We start from the raw sequence: 16514 nt of genomic DNA, 5'->3' as shown, positions 1-16514 counted from the left end.
TTTTCCTTGGCTGAAAATAGCTCACAGAAGTCCTTTCAAGTTCAGTACTGAATAAGGCATACATGTGTTATTTATCAGCATTTATCAGCAAAGGGGGCTGTCCATCCATACCTGATCAAGAAAAACACTACAATTACCTACCTTTCTACTAAATCCCAGTGAGGAATAAAGACATGAGGAAGCATTTTTCCATTCAAGAATGTAACCTGAAGATAACCTGCTGGCTATCAACAACAGCCAAACCAGCAGTAGGCAGCTGAAAGGATTCAAGTTCCTCCTGATCAAGGTTAGCCTTGTTAGTTCTACAACTGGTAATTTAAAGTGGCTTAGTACACCTCACAGGACTACAGGTGTGAGGAGGCAAGTTAAGCTGCTTTGAAATCATGGATAATGATGTGATAAGGAAGCTGCAGGTACACAAATACGCATAGCTGGAGGAGACTGCTTCAACATACCTGAAAGAGCTCTTGGAATTGACAGAAGACTCTCATGCACAAGAGGGTCATCAGCAGCATTAACCAATAGAAGAGGAACATAAATCTGCATCAAGAAACATGGCAGAGAAGGAAAAACCGTTAAGGGGCTGGTATCTGAATTTCAATCTACCTACTATAAAAGCATCTTAGCTTAACTCAATCAAGACTTCCTATTTCAGAGCTGCTCTGTACTTGGGGAAGCATCAGAAAAGCAGAAAGAGACAGAAATTAAGACTGGCGGGTTTTCACCAATGCAGAACTTTTTAAACTCAATTGTAAGAAAGGAGCAGGGGTGCATCAGGACAAGTACAGATTGACTCATGGATCTTCTCCACTCTCAGAATTCAAATAGCTACACCCTTTTCCATTCTGCACTGCTCTGAGAATCAGGCAGCTAGCACCAGCTCTGTTATGGACACCTTGGTTAAAGTCCAGGAAACTCCCTTGGAACGTCTCCATCCTCTGGCTCAGTAGATCAAGGAGGAATTTATCTTCCAGTTCCACTTCTGCAAAACTTTGGTCTGCTTAAGCATGGGTCAGACAGCATCCTGAGCCTCCTCCACAGTATCCATAAAGCCTTTCTTCCTTGAAGCCGCACGCTCCATGCCACCACCTATTTCCCACCTTACCCTCATAAACTCAGAGCAGTTCAGCTGAATGAGGCCAGAGCACTTAGTCCCAGTGTTAAAGGTAGCAAGAACTGAAATCCCACTTCTATGATTCTATGATTCAATATACTGTACCTGTTTATTTCTGAAAATCCCAGCTTAGACAGCTGGATGTAGGTACCAACAACAGAAATCATGGAGCACTGTCTTTCCAATAGGAAAATGAAGGTACAAGAGCAGTCTCTACTGCAAGAGCTTACCCTGTGCAAATAATGCTGGCAGCTTTCTTCTTCATAGTATTCCTTCAGGGAACTGTAGCCATGGAACTTCCTGAAATAGAGAAGACTGTCATTGCAAACGCTTGCTTCTGGTACCCATGTGACACTTCCAAGTGAGGACACACATGCAGAGACAGGAATGATGCCTCAATTTCACAGACAAGGTTTTTTTACCACCCAGTGTCTCTGCTCCTTTGGCAGCATATGCCTTTATGCTTTCTGTACTTATTCAAACATTCTGTTAGCATGGGCAAGTTAAACATGCAGGTTGAAACCTAGCAGTCTTCAGGGCATTTCTTTTAAAGTATCATGCTTATTTGTACATATGGAAGCAACAGTTACATCTTTACCCAAAAGCCTTTTCAAATACAAACCAACCAGTTTATGAACCTTAACTATACCAGACAAAAAGGCCTGCCTATAAGCTACCCAGCTTTCAGTGTGGTTCCAGTTCTTCACCAAATCCTTTGCACTCCATCCCAACCCAAGAATTCAGTAAACTTATATTCAAATGCTTGTGGTGGTGCTTTTAGTTTTGTGCTTTTGGGGGTCTTTCTGTCAACACAGGAGACAACACAGCTGTTGGCCCAAACTGGAAAGGCCCCAGGAATGAGGGAATAAGAAGGGAGACTTCCCTAGGAATAGCTTTTACAAAGCAGCCAGCAACACTCCCAGTCTGCCAAAAGTGTTATAGCCACATAGCTGACAGTTTACAGCTTCATCCTGGAAAGGTGTCAATGTCTGATACAGAACATGCCATGGTATGAACACTGCCACTGAAGTGCTATGCTATTTTCAAGGACACAGGCAGTAACAAGCTACTGCTTTATAAAGCAATGTGTTAGAATGACAAGTAGAAAAAGCTGCATTATCTCAGCTAACCCAAGTACTTGCTGAGAAGGCAGTGCTGGTTTTGGGGGAGAAGGGCTTATTTTTAAGGTTGAAGCAGGGCTAAGGACATTCATGAGCAGTTCTGAGCTGCCTTCCACATTCTGCACTGGTTTTGCTAGGGCTTGCAGGCAGAGCTGGCCTCTTCCTACATTACTGAAGGCTGCAGGTTCAGATGTTGCTGATAACTAAATGCCTCCTGGAGGATTTTTCAGAAGCTGTGACTGTCAATAGCAAGCTTTTTTGTGGCAAGTTTTATTCAGTGTGAAGGCAAGGAAGAATTGAGGTTGTCAGCATTGTGTTTCAGCAGATTCCTACAGGCACAGCAAGGGGCATGCAAGAGGAACACTTGAAAGAGAAGGTGCTTTCAGAGTTCTACAGAGGATCAGAGAATCACCCTTCATACCTCATAACGTTGTCATCGATCTGCATAAGGGATGTTGCTGTATAGATTTTGCTCAGATCAGCATCTGACAGACTCTGTGGCTTCTTCACGTTATCTCCAAAAAGAACTTGCCTGAAAGAGTAACATCAAGAAAAACATCCAAATAACATGACAAGGGCAGGAAACCCATGACCCATTCAAGGACAAGTGAGCCTACCAAGTGTGACAAGACCAGAAGTGGGCTACATACACATGAGGCTTTCTTAGGAACAAGCATAGCTTATTTGTCCTACTCCCTTTGCAGCAAGGTATAACAGACACCCTAACAGTCTCTGCACAGAAAAATGTTTTCCTGTTACACTGAAAAACTGCACAAGGGGCCTTTAAAAAGAATCTTCCCAGAACAGACAGCACTGGGGCATTTGGAACAGAGGCTGCATGTTAGAGAGGGAGGGTCCTTTAGCTTCACACCAAACCTGTGGGTGGCTTGGGTGTCACTAGGAGTTATGGGCATAGCACCTCCTTCACCATCTGGCCTTAAAGTCTCCCAAGCACAGATATTAGGTTAGCTCACACAGCAAAAACTACTTGGGGCATTACCTTAGTAGAAAGCTATTTACTATGGACACTTGTCATAATTAGTTATTGCTCTCAGGAGAGGATGTGTTCCTTTAGCAGAACAAACTGCTCCCCTAACACAGAACAAAAGCTACAAGTTGGAAAGGGGTTTTATTCCCTTTCAGAGGCAGCTGCAGGGCAGAGCAGGAGGGAGCTAGGTTTGATTTGGGGGAGTTGCCTCACAGCAGGAGAGATTGTGGAGAAAAAAAAAGTTAACAGACTTGCCTCCAAGCCAGCACTAGCTTTTTCTGGGTTATGAATTTAAGTACTTTGAATGGGAGCTTACCTAACTTCACATGTTAAACTTGATCAAGTTGTCTAAATATCTGTCAATCTGGAAGGAATTATGTGGCTCATCCCACTTGTTAGCTGCCCTAAGTCCCTCTACAAGTGTTTTATACTGCACAGGAGTGTAAATAGTGAAACAAAAGTTTGCAAGTGACACATGCTCTTAACTGGAATGGGTCTTTGCTATTCCCCTTGAGTTAGGCAACTTCAAACACACAGAGATGAAATACTTACACATTTATGGCCCTAGAAAATACCTAGAGAACTTCTGATGGAGGAGAGAACAACATTGAGCATGTCACCTATTTAATACACACATTCCTTTAGGTTGAGAGAAACAGACCGCAGCAGCAGCACAGGGATCCTACAAGAGCACTTGCACTCCAGGAACAGCAATACTGGGTACTTTGCTGGCTACATGCTCTTTCTAGAGGAACAGCTAGAAGCCAGAGCTACAACTTGTCTATTTGCTTATTTGATAAACAGCAGATCTTGAAGATTAGTCCTACCTCGAGTAGGTGGCAGAACAAGAAGCTCCTTGAATAGGGAATTCTTTGGCTAGAAGTGAAACAGATGCAGAACGCTCCACTTTGAAGTTTAATTGCAAAGTTTTCCTGTGCATATCTTGTGGATTCATTAAGCAAGTTTCCTCAGAAGGCAAAGAAACAAAGCCTGCTTTCTTCTAAGATCAAAGCTTATTTGTACATTTTATAGTACATGAATGAGATTGATATGGGTTCCCCTTCTCTGCTGATTAGTAAAGACTACCAAACAAGGAACTGGTACATAAAACTTTCAGCAGCTCTATTTTAAAGGAGTAAAATGGAATATGCAATATAGCAACCAACGTTAAGTGATGTACTGCAGTACCTGTGAGAAAGGATGATCTTCTTCATGTTGTCTGCCATGAGGAAGTTATAAAATCTTCTGCACTGATCCCACTGCATGAAGGTTTCCTGTGCCCTAGAAAAAATACACATTGCAGAACAATCAAAGCTGTTAATGGAGATCCTGAAAGATCAGATTAACCCAGTGTAGCGTCTTCTGGCAGCCTAGAGGCTGTGTAAACAAACCTCCAGGCCCTCCCTGCCACAGCTTAACCTTTGCCAGGAAATGACTCCTGCTTTGAAGAAGTTTGTTAGTATCAGAAAACTGATCCACGGTCTCGTTTTGCACAATGCAATTAGCAGTTTGGATCAGAGCATTTAAGAGGCATCAATCAAGATCTGCAGCACTGACAACAGGATTTTGGTATCCCTTTGCACAAGTTGAATGTAGTTTACTTAATGGTACTACCAAGGAAAGGACTAAAACCTGTTGCTGAATGAAGCGTTGTCTGTTGTGTAGATAGCTCTGTGGAGGAAACAATTTGTGCAGATGTTTGCAATATGTGCAGACACTTATTGTTCTAGCTTCACTGGCAAGAGCTGCAGGAATAAATATGTGTCACAGCTGCAAGTGGCATCCGAGTTGAAGCCTTTACCTATTCTCAAAGCAGAACAGCACTTCACAGCTTATCTGTTGTTAGAGCAGAATTAAAGCGATCCAGACATGTGAGCTCTGCCAGATACCACCACTCCTTTGCTATGCAGGGTCACGGGCAGGTTATAGCTTTACACTTAGCAGGGTTTGCTGTTACTGAGGAAACACACTATCATTTACTGAGCAACTTAAGAATGCCGAGAGCAGTTTCACCTATTCAAGTACTCCTACCATTTAAACATTAACGTACCATGAGAGCTACAGCAGATTTAGCAGGACCTCCCAAGCCACAACCTGCAAGTCCCCTACAAGGACAAAAGCAATCTATATCCATATACATATTTCGTATCTTTATTTGCCTAGCCAGACCATACCTATCATGTTTATACCAGGGCAGGGGAATGAAGCCAGAAAGGAAGATGCACATTTATTTGTTCACAAAAGATTTTCCAAGCAAACCCATTAAGTTATTACAAGACTTTTGAAGTTAAAACTGCTAGAATTCCCCTGCAGTTCCTGTGGTGTACAGTGGCATTCCTAATACGAAGAGCTGCAAGTACTGGAAGAAAAGCAACTCCGAGTATGTTGAGGACTGCACAGGTTTCAAAAGCTGAGGTCTCTCCCCACAGCTGTAGCTATGGTGAAGATGCATTCCACAAGATCAAGAAGCAGAATCAAGCCTGTGCAGGCAGGGATTAAGGAATAAGGAGATGTGTCCCCATTTAGCCTCAGGGAACACATTCCCCAGATTCTGTTAATTCATTAAACTAAGAGTCTTTCATTCTTCTGGCAGATCCTACTATTCTTGCTATTTTATTATGCCCAGCTAGGGGACTCATGCTTAATGCTCCGGAAAGGCTTTCATATTTCACATCCCTGGCTCACCTTACTCACCACCACTTTTTTCCTTCACTTCCTAAAGTTATTTGAGGAATAAAGGCTGTACAAACTAATACAGAAAGAAAATGGAACTGTAAACTAAGTGGTCACGCATAACAGGATAATCCACTTTCATGTAGCCCAGAGGGACGAGGCCAGTTATTTCAACCTACCACACCAAGCCCAGGAAAGCTAAGGCTTAACATTCCACCTTGAGGTGCTTTGTACCTCCTCCCTCCCACTTCTACAACCAGCGCACAAGGCCCTCCCTCGCCTGTGTTTTGCTTAGTAGTTATTTACTGATGTTGCTTTCCCACAGCTCTCCAGATAATCCGCAATTAAAGCAGAAGTAGACGTGATGTAAGGAGACAGCAGATCTGAAAAGCTTTCCTGCTGACTGCCCAGTAACACATAGCAGATGCTTTGAGACTGGAGATCTGCTAGTAGATGTTTACCCAGCAGGTGGAGTCCAGAGCTCAGTAATCCACACAACCCACTGAAGACCTGCGTTAAATTCAGACAAGCAGCTGAAACTCTTCCACAGGAACATCCGAGTATTGTTAAACAGGTTGCCCTTGTCCTGCTGTTCTACCAGCACACCATGACACACTGCTACAGAAATCGGCCTAGGGAACAGCATTACTTGCAACATCATTCTGGACAGCAGAAATAGTACAGTGAGTAACAGCAGAAGATGAACCAAGTAGACTGCAGTCTGATGTGAACCCTGCAAACCCTGTCTGAGGGCTGTGATTGAGGAGCTGGCTTCAAAAGTATGCTCTGTGCTCCATGCCAAAACCCCACGACATCCAAGAGCATTTTAGTTGAAACAAAACAGAAATGCTGTGCCTGAATGCATCTATCCAGATTTTAAGGCTGTGAAGTCATGTGGACCTAGCAGTAAATTATACATTTTTAGCTGTAGTTACATCTGCTCTCACAAGGAATTAGAAATGCTGGAATATTACTGATATACACATCAAGCTTTTAGTCACATCTTAATGCTTCCATAAAAGCTTCTCTTTCACCTATAAGAGCTTAGCTTATAAAAGGTGTCTTCAGACTGCTGAGGTCTGGTCTTCAGACACGCAAAGCATCACAGCGTCGAGAAAGTTCCAGCTTTCTTGACCAGGCTGGGAGGCCAAATTCCGCAGCAAGCCCCTTACAGGGCTGCAATAGTTTCACCATTATCTGCCCAAAAGATCTTGACCCAAATACCCTAGAGCCTCAACAGCCACTTTTGTCTTGCAAATAGTTTCAGGGCTCCGAAGTGCAGTTTAATTAAAGTCAGCTACACCTCAGTGGTTATTTGCATGTATAAAAAGTAAAGACTGAAAGCAGCGGCTTAGCCAGTTACAACTGCTTTAAATTCCATTAACTACGTACATGGAAAGTTACTGCACATTAGTTGAGCCACCAGTTTTCAAGCAGCATCGCCGTAAGCAGATCCTACATCAGTCTTAGCGCTAGGTGGAGCCATTACAGCTCTTGAAATGCTACAGCCTGGGCTTCCAGGCAGGGAACCACAGGTTAATGTTTTAGGCAGAATTTAGGGCTATAGTCCTTCTCCTCCTCACCTTTCCAAGTGTACAGCATAATCACAAGTGCCTCTCCATCTCCTCAGCAGTCCATAGCACTGTTTCAATGACACACACTCAGAGGGGAGCACGGACCGACAGCCTCTGTGCTGTGTGTCTTTTCTCAGTCTCCCCAGCTAAGAGCTGCCAAATGAAACTGTGACACTGAAGCCAAACAAGCCATTATGAACCAAGGGATACTCCTCAGAGCGATGAGAGTGTGTAAACTGTAGATTGCAAGCCTGGCATCATCTCAGCAGTTTGTCATGCTGCCCAGCCTGCCAGGTTAGTTACACCAGGACACTAAACAGGGAATGTCTCCTCTTCAGATGTTATAGCAATGAGACAGAGTTAGGCCAGCTCACACACACACAGACCAGGAGCTGCCAGCATACATCTGGCCAGGTAAAGGAAACCTGTACTTACTGTTAACAGAAAGCATGAAGAATCCTCTAGACCTACCTCAGTGCACTGTACCCCTGGCACACACTGACGCAGCACAGGACTCGCTCCTGGTTGGCCTGGCTCTCTCCCAGGTACTTGCACACTATGTTTCCACCCAGGCTGAAGCCCACAACAACCAGCTGAGTCTGAGGGTAGGTCTTCTTGATGTAATTAACCATGGCACTGAATTCCCAGGTGCAACCTGAAAATAAAGGCAAAGTCAAGAATCACCTTCTGAAAGCCTGTAATCCCACTTTGAGTTTCAGTTGTGCACTTTAAGTTCAGCTTATTACCCTCACTTTTCAATAACCTTAAGGTTTTAAGAGCTCTGATTCACATGTTCATGTATCTGTTTTATGAGTCCTGTGGACCTTAGCTCATGCTTAATTTTGACAGAGTGCCAAAGTAAGATGAAATTGCTTAAAATTTATGGCAATAGCTAACGTGACAATCTCAAGTCTTCCTTTCTAAAGCAGAGTCCAACAACTCTGGCCTTGACATTACTATCCAAGAACAGCACACACAATTACCTTCCTGAGCCAGTTTGCCACTTCCCAACTTAAAGTGAGGTGTCTGAAAAGCAGCTTGCTCCCTTGCTTTTAATAAGACTGCCATGGAACCTTAAATCCATGCTCATGCAGGGAGGGGATGGAAATGCAGAGTTGATTTGTCAGGACAACGCTCAGCGTACTGATGCAGAGCCTGACTAAGCAGCTGCTCTCTGGAATCAGAGGGAAGGGTTCAAGCAGAGGCAGCTAGCCCTTTCTAACCACAGGACGTAAAGATACTGGTGCTTCCTAGAAGACATAGAGGTACCCCCTCTTCAAGAGAAGAGGTAATTGCTTCTATACAGGTCTGTTCTGCTCTCAGCTAACACCCACTTGCATCCCACAGGCTGCAGCCAAAGAGGGGTCCAGTTTCTGGCAGTACTGGGGTCCTCAGATGGTTTGACAGGCATGAGGCCTTGCACACATGCACCACCACCACCTACAGCTCGCTCTTCTGCCTTGTAGTTTGGGAAAAGGAAACATGAAGAAATGGAGCTGCAAAACGGATGGCATCAGGACAGTGCTTTCAACTGTTTATGCACTGTTAAGCTTCCCACTGGGTTTAAGACTCAAAACCACAGACAAGGCATCACATGAACAACGGCTGTTTATTCCTGTCTAGAGACAGGAACTCAGCTCCAGCCTGTGGAACTTGTCCAGGGAGAGAAATCCCAGGAGCTGGGATTCTACCATGTGCCAACCTACCACTGCTCCAGTGTGCCTCCACCCCAACTGTAGCATCCTTACTAGACATCAGCCTCAGATTTTAGCTAGCTCTAGACTGAGCACCAGGGTTTGTGGTTACTTCAGTGAAACAGGTTCTGGCTGAGTGTTTCAGCAGGGCTTGGGCACTTCCTTGTGAACATTCCTGATGAGCAATTTCCATCAAGATGACAAATGCTGCATTGCTTTAGTTCTCTCTGGAAGAAGCAGAAGTCAAAATACTTTAGTGTTTGACCTTCATGATTTGAGGGCAACTGGTAACCATTTCAGAATAGCAACAGGTCAAGCTTGATGTCAAGGCTGGAGGATTCAGCAAATACCAAGTTCAGGCTACTTGCTCCTCAACAAATACACCAGGAATCCAGCAAAAGCTGGAAAGACACTAGGATATCCAGGTTGGAGGTAAAGGCTGCTCATGGTCTTACTGGCACTCCACTTAACAAGCAACTCTGCCAAGTGATTTACTGTCTTACTCAAAGGAAGTGCTAGGCATTCCTTTCCTTTTCCAAGGCTATAAAAGACTCAGAAAGGTATGTCTCAAGAGATGCACTACAGAGTAACTCCCTATGGTCTAAAGCAAAGGTCCATGGAAGAAAGCTGTCAACTTTGATCAAAAAAGCAAATGCTTCAAGGAGGCCAAGCTTAGTTCCCAGGACATGGCAGGCTTAAAGCTATTAACAGCCTAGAGACTCAACACAAATTGAGATACTTGGTATTCCTCAAGTCTTTCCCACTGAGTAGATTTAATGACTATAAAACGATCAACAAAGCATTAGAGCCTATTTGCCTGCCAGACTCAGAACCTCAAAGCACAGTATTGCTATTTTGGCAATTCAACTGTGCAAGATAAACATTCGAACTGCTAATCTAAACTCTTAGCAGTGAGTTTTAGTCAGCTTTAAAGAACAAGAAACCCAACACTGATGTGCTAAACCCACAACTGACTCCTGACATAATGTCCATAAAGATGTTTGCAGTAAAGAAGGACATAATTGCTCAAGAAAGCTCAGGAACAAGCAGATCAGGTGGCAGGCAAGAAGGCCACATTCTACAAAGATCATGTTACTCACTAGCAGGGCAGTTAAGAATAGCTGAAGTCACCCTTAAACACAGTTCCTTTTAATTTCCAGGTTAACATTTCCTTATACTCAAGATAAAATCCCCAAATCGTGGCAGTTAAGCACTAATTTCTGTAGCTCCACTGTTGTACTGTGGAACTGTTGCTGCTCCTTGGTATTTGTGTAACATCCAGGGACCAATCCCCATGTGTCCCTCTTAGGACAGAAATGTACTTTCTGGATAGGCTGGTACAAAATCCTCTCATATTACATTTTAAAGCCTCAGAAGCAGTGTTTATTTTTCAGAGCCAGTTTTGTTCCACATTCCACTAAGCTGACATTTTGGCACCTCTAAAAATCACTGGAGCATGTTCTTAGCCACAAGAGTTTGGGTTTTCACTCCAAAAAAAACGTTTTCTTTCCAAAAACTTGCCTCCTTGATTAGGATACCTGTGTAAGAACTAGAAGAAGAGACAAGGAAAAGTGAATCCCAGCATCTTCCCCATGCGTAGGTTCAGTTTAGTTCCTAAGAAACAATACAAAATTATCCTCACTCAGATACAGCAGCTGTATTATGCTGAAGGATGAAGCCCTAAAAATTCCACAAGCTTGGAAATAAGTCCCCAGGTGCCGTGATGTACCTACCATATGTGAACATCCGTGGAGAAGTGAGCTCAATGTTTGGTAGGGCTCCCAAGTGATTCAGGACAGCACATCTGTACCCATTCTTTTGGGCATAGTCAACAAAAGTGCGGATGTACTGCTTTTCACTGTGGTTAGCAATCCCAGGGCAGATCACCATCGTGACATCCTCTGTGCACAGAAAGAGAGGGAAGTTAAGTAAATGTCACTTCATGCAAATTGAGAGAGTCAGAAGGGTTCCAACTGAGATCCATGGGAAACCACCTACCAGAAGCAAGCTAAAAACGGTAGTAGCCTGCCAAAAACTCATTATGGGACAGGAGATGAGCAGCTCTAGTGCTACAGATGTGAACAAGTAATTCACATTGCAGTAGATGAACAGCCCTGTAACTTCAGGGAAAGCTGTCCGAACAGTTCTACAGACACTGCCTAAAGACTAAGAGCAAATTTGTCCCTTTGAATGATGTGTTTGACATAACACATGTTCTGCCTTGTGACAGCCTGCAGTGACTAAGTGAGTGGAGGCTCTGGAGCCCACTGCTCATTCATGCACCAAGTAGGATGGCTATGCTATTTTTCCCTCATTTCTCTTCTAGAATTGAGTGTAACAATCTTCAAAGTGAAGCTTTGCTAAGCACAGACATTCTGATCGGCTGACATGAGCCATCATCTTCTTTGTGGCTAATGTAATTGTATTTGATGTGCTGACACTGTTCACTAGTTTAACAAGATATCATTTCATCAACTAAGAAAGAACTTCTTGTAATTCAAGTAGGCACAATAAATTACATTCAAGATTAATGTATGTACTTCAGATGAGCTCTCAGCCTCATGAAAAGCTCCAACATGAGCAGCTCTAGCCACTGAATTTTTGCCTCATTAAGGAAGGGCTGCTCAGATTCTTTTCAGTGGTAAAGACTGTTCTAGTGCAGCATTACACCATGAGGATCTCCACACTGACAAAGCCCAGATGGGACTCACGACATCAGCTACTGCAGCAGTAAATGGTACTTCTGAAATAAAGCCACAGTAACTCAGTTTTAAGTACTGCTGTAAGCAGTAACAGTGAGTTTAAAGCTGACATTCACTCTGAATATAAATACATAGTGTTGTAAGGAATCCCCATGATTTTATACTTTTTCATGGAGCTCTCTTCATGTCTGGACTCCATCATACCCTTTGCACATGGAGTTTGTTTTCATGCAGAACTTGAAGCACGTATCGTTAGTAAAGACTATCAAGACTATTTCTAAGGGGGGGGAATAGAAGTCTAGTTAATTGAAGGACATTGTGAAGCTAGCCTCTGTTCTATGATCCCACAGCCTTAACTGGCAAAGGGCACTCCAGTCAAGGCTTACCACCAAATTCTCTTTGCCAGCCTCTCACTGGAGACACAGGTTAAAGAATTCTGTTCCTCAACTCCCCATTCCTTGCCACAAACAGTTAATTACTCTAGTAGGGTCTCTCCTGATGTCTGAGTATAGGTATACAGTAAGATGGCCTCATACCCTCCACACATGGTTTAGTATTGCTTAGCAGCTCCCCTTCCACCACCAGATGTAACATCTATCCTTTCTAATACATCAAGTAGCAGTATCCTCATCCATCCCCCAGCACACAGGATCAAGGTCAGCAGCTAGATGCAGCCACCAGCTGCTTGACTGACCTCCAATGCAGTGCTCGGACTGCGGCTCAAAGAGATCAAAGGTGGCTGTTGCTCCATCCGGCATCGTGAGGTACTTGCGAAGTCCGTGTGGATGCGGTGATCTCACTCTTCCCATCTTTCCATAAAGGGCTGTCTGGATGTGTCCACTCTTTCCCCAAATCAGGGGTGGAACATACCTGAAAGAGGCAGCAATAAAATGGCTTATTCCTGACGTGTTAACGAGCCTTTGAGAACAAATAAGCACTCCCGTAACAGATCTCCAAATATAGCAACAAATATGACATGGTTTTTGCTACAACTGAGCTGGCAGCACTGATCTTTGCAGCTTTCCACAAGGAGAGACCGCTATGCTCTCAAAGCTGACAATTCAGCACTTACAGAAGCAGCAGAAGCCAAACCCGAGGCATTCTTCTATATTGAAGTGTTACACGCACAAACGCTTCTCACCAAACACAGAGGCCCCGTGCCTCAGTGACACTGGGAAAGCACATTGCTAGCCAACCACACTGACCTCCAGAACCTGGAAAGCATTGTAAATCTGTTCTAATTGAAACACTGAAGCCTGCTGGGTTGAGCCACACGAACTCATGGAAGCACTTGACTGTACAAGCCAGGGGCAGAAACAACAGGGTTCACAGCAAGGGCTAGAAGGCTGAAAGCCCCAAGCCTTGCTGGCTGGGATGATTCCACACAGAACTGCTTTTCTCAGTTAAGGAAGAGCATGGTACAGGGTGATTTTGCCTCTCAAGCACAGTTAGGTAAAGCTGCGCCAGCTTCAAAAGGAGCTGTCAGAATTGGCCAAACTCCACAATAAACCCCTTTCAACAGAAAAGGGGTGAGTCTACCGATTACATTCATCAAGTGCATATTAAAGCCAGATAACAAAGCAAATTGTCTTTCTTTTACTGGCTTAAAAATGACATGGAGGAAGCACCTATATGAGCTGAAGGCATTGAAGGCTCAGCTATCAGGCGGTTTTAGCACAAGCTGAGCTGTAAGTGGTAACAGGACACATTCCATTGCTGGTGGCAGGACAGTCACCCGAGCACTCTGTGAAGGAGAGACTGAGCCAGGGCCTTGAAAAGACAGTTACATCAGCTCTGAACACGAAAGCTTGAATGATTTATTGAGTAGGAGAACAGCAGTCCCAGGGGACATGCTTCCAATTAAGGATCTCCAGTCTCTGCTACACAGAACAGGGTACCCAGGTGAAACCTGAGCGCTGCTGACACCACCTTGGATCCTCAGAGATTAGCAGCTCCTTCCCTGTTGTGTTTTTTAGGTCTTCTGCAATTATTTCCTTTGACTTCTTGAGACCACACAAAGCAAAGATCGTGCTCTTCCCTGCTCACAGGGGACTAGGTAGCTCAGAACTCAGATACACTACGTAAGCCTGTAAAATCCACTCAAATGTGACAGAGATCTTGCCTTTGTGCTCTGACAGTACCTACTCACAGAGCTGGACCTTCTTCCCATGCCAGCTCTTGTGTGTCATCAACAGCTCCCTGTTCCCCCTACACACTCCTCAAAAACCCTTTCAGCCAAGAGAAGCAGTATGCTCTTTCTCCCTGTTCTATTATCTATGAGGAAGGCTTCTTACAGTCAAAGCAACACAATAGTTCATTGTACAGCCTGTTTTTGCAAGTGCACTTCCCAAACAGACCCAAAATAGATTGCCACAAAAGGAGATACCACTTCAAAAAAGGCTGCAAAAGCTGCCAACTGATGCTTGTAGCCTTGTAAACTAGCCCTCAGTTCATCCTGGGTTTGATCACTTAACTATAAAGCTTCCCAAAGAATCTATGTGAGGCTAGTAGCACCATTTATCTCTTATCAGCCCAGCATCTCTGGGTGATCACTGCAGCATCACTGGGAGGAAGGCACTGACATGGAGCATGCCAGACATGTAGAACCTCCCAGCAATGATGGGGACTTCTGGAATTGCTGGTAGAGATAGAAAGTAGTCAGGGGATACATATTCACAATTCAAAGTATATATCCATTGGGATTGCAGTCAGTGTAAACAAGGCTGCACAAGGACTACAGATGGTTCTACTCAAGTCACAGCTTACTGCATAGGGTTTTGAACAGCAACTATTGTGGCAGATGGAAAAGACAATTCCCTTCTAAACCAAGAAGCAGCAGCCAGCTTCACCCCAGTCATGTACTTCACAACCAGTAGCCACACTCCACACTGGATAGTGCTTGACTGGCTTTTTGCCTCCTTCACTGAAGTCCTTTGCAGTGGGTTTTGCTAACAGCATGTGGGGAGCTGTCAAATACAACCTATAGTAAGAATCTGCAGCTCTTAAGAGACACAGATGTCAATGTTGTTGCATAGTTTCTAATCTTACCTTAAACTCATACATTGGAAGGCTCTGGTGACTCTGCTTCTACACAGTGCTTTTCAAATCACAGACTGCTCCAGGTAAAACCCAAAGTCTCCCTGCACAGGGCTAACAGGAAAGCAATTTCTCCAGCTACAGCAGCTGTGACTGATCATTGCTACCACCTTGATGAAGAAACAGAAATCAAGGATCTCTGGGAGCATCAATCCTTTCTTCATGTTTACTTACAGTTCCGTTTCCAGCTCTAGGTTACAGTCATTCAGTGGAATAGATGCTGCAGCTGCAGCAGCGCAAACCACAGGATGTTGTTAGAGGAAATTAGAAGAGTCTTCAAAGCCTTAGCACTACTGCCGGTGTTTAAATGAAGACAAATGCCTTCAAGCCTGCTTGCTTACCAAGAGCGTAGTGCTTGCCTGCCTCCTCAGGTCACAGCTGGCTTCTCTGAGGAAAAACACCTCAAGTCTGCCTTCAAATAACCCAACTGGAAGTTATGTGAAGTCCTGACCTTCAGTAAGTCAAAGCTTTACACTGCTTTTACATAAGCAAACAGCAGATGCAGTTCCACTGGTATGTTCTTCATTAAAGGAAAGACTAAAACCAACAGGAATCCCTGCGACTCTGTCCATAATGATGCACAAATGATACCTATGGGTTCCACATTTTTCTCCAAGCTAGAACTGCTTTAAACCCTACAGACAAGGGTGCATGCACTACTTGCTCCCTTCAGAGTGGACAAGCCAGTGTTTCCAAGCATCCTATAGACCAAGCAAGTTAAATGCTCAGCTTAGTTTTCATGTTAACTCCAGTCAGTTAAGCATCACACTGCCTGCAGCAGAGATGTGCTGGTGTTAGTCATTCTGTATGTTACTACACTCTTAAGGTAAATATTCAAAGTTCAGGTTCCAACATGAATAATATGCACAGGACAGTGCTCTGAAGCACAGATTTGTTACTCCCTCTCAGGCAAACTTAAAGCATGTTTAGTATATTTCTGCATTTTGCCCTCAAACATAAAGCAGTTACAGCTCTGAAATACATGCAAGTGTGAGAGCAACAGCTTGTTATCTTGCCTACCTTTTCTTCTGCTACTGCCCATCAGCCTTTAAGCAACAAGCTTGTGGTGAGATAAATATCCTCAAATCCCTTAAGCATCCAGGCTCCAGGAAACTGATCACAAGACTTCAACAGAGAGGGGGAAAAGCTGCTCAGATTGTATAGATCTTGCATAATCAGTGAAAAAATAAGACAAGCTGAACTCTTCTTACCAGACTGATGCAAAAGCAAACAGCTATTAACAATATTACTTTCATTTACCAAGTTGCCAATCTTACCTACCAGAAACCCCTATGAAGCCTTGTCAGTAACAACGTGATGCTATATTATTGCATTTCAGTAAAAACTGTCTTCTGCTGAAAGCCAAATCTGAGTTTGCAAAGCATCCTTATGATCTCTAGTAGAATCAGGCATATGATCTTACTATTTCTGTTGACTCTGCGTTTTGGCAATGGATAAATCTGTTTCTAAAAGTCTCCCTGTAAATGACTTCTATCTACATCTTTCAGTGAGTCTACAAGAACTTTCCAAGCACTGCACATAATAGTGTAAA

The 16514-nt window shown here is 43.8% G+C and overlaps 1 protein-coding gene across 1 annotated transcript in view; it reads right to left on the bottom strand.

Moving 5' to 3' along the window:
* ABHD2 (abhydrolase domain containing 2, acylglycerol lipase) overlaps positions 1–16514 on the bottom strand; it is a 29251-nt gene that overhangs the window by 5575 nt on the left and 7162 nt on the right. Inside the window, exons 3-9 of the mRNA XM_061371347.1 lie at positions 12561–12736; positions 10898–11065; positions 7942–8125; positions 4412–4504; positions 2657–2767; positions 1345–1414; positions 456–540 (exon numbers count right to left, since the gene is read on the bottom strand). Coding sequence (XP_061227331.1) covers positions 456–540; positions 1345–1414; positions 2657–2767; positions 4412–4504; positions 7942–8125; positions 10898–11065; positions 12561–12736 — 887 coding nt within the window. The remainder of the gene's footprint in view (positions 1–455; positions 541–1344; positions 1415–2656; positions 2768–4411; positions 4505–7941; positions 8126–10897; positions 11066–12560; positions 12737–16514) is intronic.

Source organism: Neopsephotus bourkii, unplaced genomic scaffold, assembly GCF_033783945.1.
Source record: "Neopsephotus bourkii isolate Nb327-2 ecotype Australia unplaced genomic scaffold, CSIRO-AGI_Nbou_v1 NB_1572, whole genome shotgun sequence".
In the NCBI taxonomy this organism is placed as follows: domain Eukaryota; kingdom Metazoa; phylum Chordata; class Aves; order Psittaciformes; family Psittacidae; genus Neopsephotus; species Neopsephotus bourkii.
Note: the sequence above shows the minus strand (reverse complement) of the source record. Positions and strands in the feature narration are given on the sequence as shown.